Genomic DNA, 4544 nt, shown 5'->3' with positions numbered 1-4544 from the left:
GCATCCAGTGGCTCTGTGTTGTTATCTCCTCCATTTACAGGGCACCCTTGTTGCATGGAGGCTGCAAAGCTTTTGTCAATGTTGGTATCATTGTAAATCCTAGCACGGAAAGTGGTGCACCTAGCAAGTCCTATGCTGTGGCCCCCTGAGAGGACAACAAGGTCTTTCAAGTCTAGCCCATGAGCTTGAAAGTTAGAGATAAGCTGAGAGAAGCTGAAAAATGGGGGTGGAAGATTGGTATTTGCGTCGTTCCTGCTTGCATTTCTTGCGTCTCTTCTGCCTAATAATACTTTGTAGAAACTACCTCCCAACTAAAACACAAAGCACGAGAATAAGATATATTAAGACTTTGTATTAGGAAATTTATTATATTTACATGGAATAGAAGATTATTATATCAACACTCACAATTTCAACAGAATCACGAGCTGCCAAAGCTAAGATGTCTGCACATGAAACCACACTGGCGTTGCAATGTTTGTCAACTGCTGCTTTGATTTCATCGACAACATCAAAACCCCTAAGGGAATTCAAATTTGGAAACGCTGTCTTCTCACCAGTGAAGTTTGCTGTGTCATCTAGCAGATTTGATCCATCACAACCCTGTCATTGCAAACACGTCTTGAGCATTCAGGAATATGGTTTAATTACTTAAAAATTAATTGCTAGTAACTTGGACTTTGTAGTTGGTAAGTTAATCCTTCATCCTTTTTCCTTATGCAAGCCCCATTTGTTTTTTGTTCACCTTTCTGTATATTATATATCATAAGGCTCAAAGTCATCTTAGATCGATGTAATTTTCTCCAGTGCGCTTTTGAAACATGAGTACAAATTTTCAATTATTTCTTGCACCAAATTGCAGTTATTTATATGGAATTATATAATTAAAATAGGGTAGCGAGAACATCAACTTCATTGTTCCTGAATAGTAATTGACTAGTTTCATTGACCTGAAAACAATGGAAATAAGCCTGAAAATAATGTAATGTTTTACTCACCTACTTGAATGTTATTTCTCGTCTAAGACATAACCAAGTAATTAGTACGACAAGCACTGACCAGATGCCATTACTAGTTAATGTATGGTTGGGTTTTTAGAAAGAAGTTTCAGCCCAAGCAAATGCATAGTGCAAAGAAGATGCTAAACATATCTAATGGAACAATAAGAAGCAAGTCTTAGGGAAAAAAACCACATCACACTTACGTTAACAAAGCAATCATGGAAGTGAAGGCGAAGTAGTGATGCTCCCATGCGTGCTTCGCGATTAATAGCCTGCTCGACAACTGATCTGATGACAGGCAATGCCCCAGGGCACGCTTTCTGGTAAAAATCAGCACTTAATTGTGCAGATGTACTTGTAGGGATCAGAATGGCAGCAAAAGCAAATATAACACACACTAGAAAAGAATGAAAAGCAGCCATGGGTAATAATACTATTAGCACGGGTACTTTTTCCAAATTGGTGTTAAGGCTATGAAGTATGTGTTTATATAGATGGAATATCACACCATTAGTTTACTGGTTTCCTTCGTTTTCATAATATTTATTAGTTGCTATATGATGATTCTTTAACTAAAGAATGCTAGCTAGCAGGATCAATGAGCATGCATTTTGTATTCGTGGAGACCTTGGGGATGGGATAATAACTATTTTAGTACCATTGACTAAAAACAAAGTCTGTCCTCCTTAAAATTTTTTGTTTTTATTTTTAAACTTTGCATTCCTAGTAATGACGGATATGATCAGATAAATAAATTATATAATGTTATACTGTGCCGGTTGAATGCCTTATTGAGACTTCAATTCTTGAACTTACTGTATACACCCTGTCCAAGGTTTCTTTAAAAAAAGAAAAAAGAAAAAAAAAAACAAAGAAATCACCGTTTTTGAAAAAACAAATGACAAAGTGTGTTCTATCAACAACAAAAAAAAGAATAAAAATAACTAATAATAAAAAGACAAAGGGTGGTGGGATTCACATCTACATAAGTGACCAAAAAACAATGGTAGAAATACGACTATACATGTTTTATAAGAATTATTTTTTTTTTTTTTTATAAACCGCGTAAAATTATTCCTTCCTCCCCCATTTGATTGGTCTTGCACTTTAGGTGACGTTGGTAATGTAGTAAATAAATAAATAAAGAGCAAAGTTTGGGTTAAAACTTGGTTTATAGCTATAGTTGTTAAATCGATTTTTTGTATAGTAAATTGATTTTTTTATTTTTCTGTATCGTAAGATACACAAATACTTAATAAATTTTATATAAAAAAAATTATAGATATACATATAGGTATATTTATTATCAATTTTAAATATATTCAACCAATAACTAATTTATTCATCCCTTAGGTAATAATAGACAAACTAGCATTTGTATATAACATAACCATTCAAATTGATTAAACTCAGTAGTGATAATACATTACAAATTACTCAAAATAATAATTTATTTTTATCATATTCATTATCTTGCCTATTCAACTCCATCTAAGTCAATCTTATCATCATATTCATTATTTTGCAAACTTATTAATTTCTTCATTGAAATTTTTTTCATTGTCATCAAAATTTACTATCCAAGGGCAAAGTCAAGAATTTTTGTTTGAGGGGGCCCAAGTTGCAGCACTAATATATCTATCAAGATAGCCCCTCACACACACATATAAACATACATATATATACACACATTTTTTTTATTTGATAATTTATATATATACACACACCCAACCAAAAAAAAAAAAAAAAGTTTAGTATTTTCAATCAAAATTATGTTTGATGGCAATCTTTCATAAAATTAATAAAATTCATTTTTACCATTTTCATAGTGAAATTCTTAAAAAGTTTCATTTTCTATACAAGTTATCAAATTTTATACTAATGTAAGTAAAAAATCATTCAATTGAACTAATGAAATTTTCAAAAACATGAATGATCCAAAACTTGGAGGAAAAAGTTAGGCTCCAAACATATTTAAAACTATCTTGTTTTAACCCATTATATGACAACTAAAGAGATATTTCATGTTTAGTTTTAGTGACAATATAATGAATTAAAAAAAAGATAAATTCAAACATGTTTGATGCCAAATTTTATCAAATATTCAACAAATATAATAGCACATTTTATAATAAAAAATAAAATTGTGAAAAATAAAGTTATGTCTCTATAACTATTAGACTAATTATTTTTTTAAGAACATCATTTGACTAATTCAAATACTTCGGCGGGGGGTACTATCTCTCCTTTTTTTTTTTTTTTAATAATTAAGAAAAGAATTCTTCTTGGCATTCTAGTATTACAGACTTATAACAATAATGACAAAAAAAAATAATTATTATTGTTGGGTGAAAAAACCTAGAGCTACTTAATGGATCCGGGACACCCTGTTAAGGACTATTATATTTCCGAGGTGCAATAGGTGGTTGGGGCGGCCCATTTGAAGCAGGAAGCCCAGAAGTAAAGGGGGAGTACTGTCTGAAGAGGTCACTACTGGTCCGAAGATGTCTTACTCCTCGGCCACAAATAGCCTTGATCAAATAAACGTGTGGAAGGTCCGAATAATCTTCCTAACAATCCCAATGATAATGATAAGTTCTGGGTGGATCCGGAGATGATCAGAACCAAAAAATATCTAAAGGAAAAGCTGCTACCACCGTATTTAATGCACTGCAACAATTTTTCTGACCGCATTTATGTGGAGAAGACCCCTGAACAGTGTAACCTCGGCTACCGCCACTCACAAAGAACTAAAGTAGACACATGACGTGACATGCACTTGAGTAGATATGCAGATGAAGAACAGGTGGACGATAGAGATGATAGGAGAGGATGCTATATAAAGAAGAAGGGTCCCTGATAATAGGGGACAGAGGGGAGAGAGAAAAAGGAAGAGAAAAACTTTATTGTAGTTCTGAATGTTGTAATTACCATTCACTTAATAAAACATCTCTTCGGACATTCATTCATGGAGTTGTTCAAGCATTAGTTCATGTTATCATTACTGCTAGTAACCTAGCCAACCATTGTTTACTTCATAACCAGCCTAACTCTTTTGCCCACTCTCTACAAATTTATTGTCCTGAGTTCGCTGGGCCTTCAACCCATATCTTTTGGGCTTGGGCTACAAAAACAAACCCTACAATTATATTTTCAATTAATACCTTATTGATAGTATAGAAAAGAAATTTGTAAATATGAAAGTGAAATATAAGTGTGAAATCCAAATTTTGTAGGAGAAAAAAAAAAACTTATAGACATTATTTTATAAGGCTAAATTAAGTAACCTAATAATTTTGTATTAAAAACAAGTCAAACAACATTTTAGATTCAAATAAAAGTATAAATTTTAGCCAAAAAAACTCATTTAAAGCATATATTTATGTATCATACGATACGATATGATCCATACAATACGCATACTATATTATACGATTAATGAACACTTCCAATATACTTTTCGAATATAGAACTTTCTACACTTCGCATATCATACGATATTGACAACTATGGTTATAGCCTATAACTACAACTCTACTTAGG

At 32.2% G+C, this 4544-nt stretch overlaps 1 protein-coding gene across 1 annotated transcript; it reads right to left on the bottom strand.

Annotated features, from left to right (window-relative positions):
- Positions 1-5: 5 nt before the first annotated feature.
- LOC111985952 (peroxidase RIP1) lies at positions 6-1451 on the bottom strand (the record flags this gene model as incomplete). The annotated part of the gene is made up of 3 exons (XM_024017593.2): positions 1205-1451; positions 409-603; positions 6-311 (listed from the first exon to the last, which is right to left on the bottom strand). Coding segments are annotated over exons 1-3 (720 nt in total), but the record flags the coding sequence as incomplete, so codon positions are not given.
- Between the last annotated feature and the right edge of the window lie 3093 nt (positions 1452-4544).

The sequence above is a fragment of the Quercus suber genome, unplaced genomic scaffold (assembly GCF_002906115.3).
Source record: "Quercus suber isolate HL8 unplaced genomic scaffold, Cork oak 2.0 scaffold_227, whole genome shotgun sequence".
NCBI lineage: Eukaryota > Viridiplantae > Streptophyta > Magnoliopsida > Fagales > Fagaceae > Quercus > Quercus suber.
This window is presented reverse-complemented; position numbering and strand designations above follow the sequence as displayed.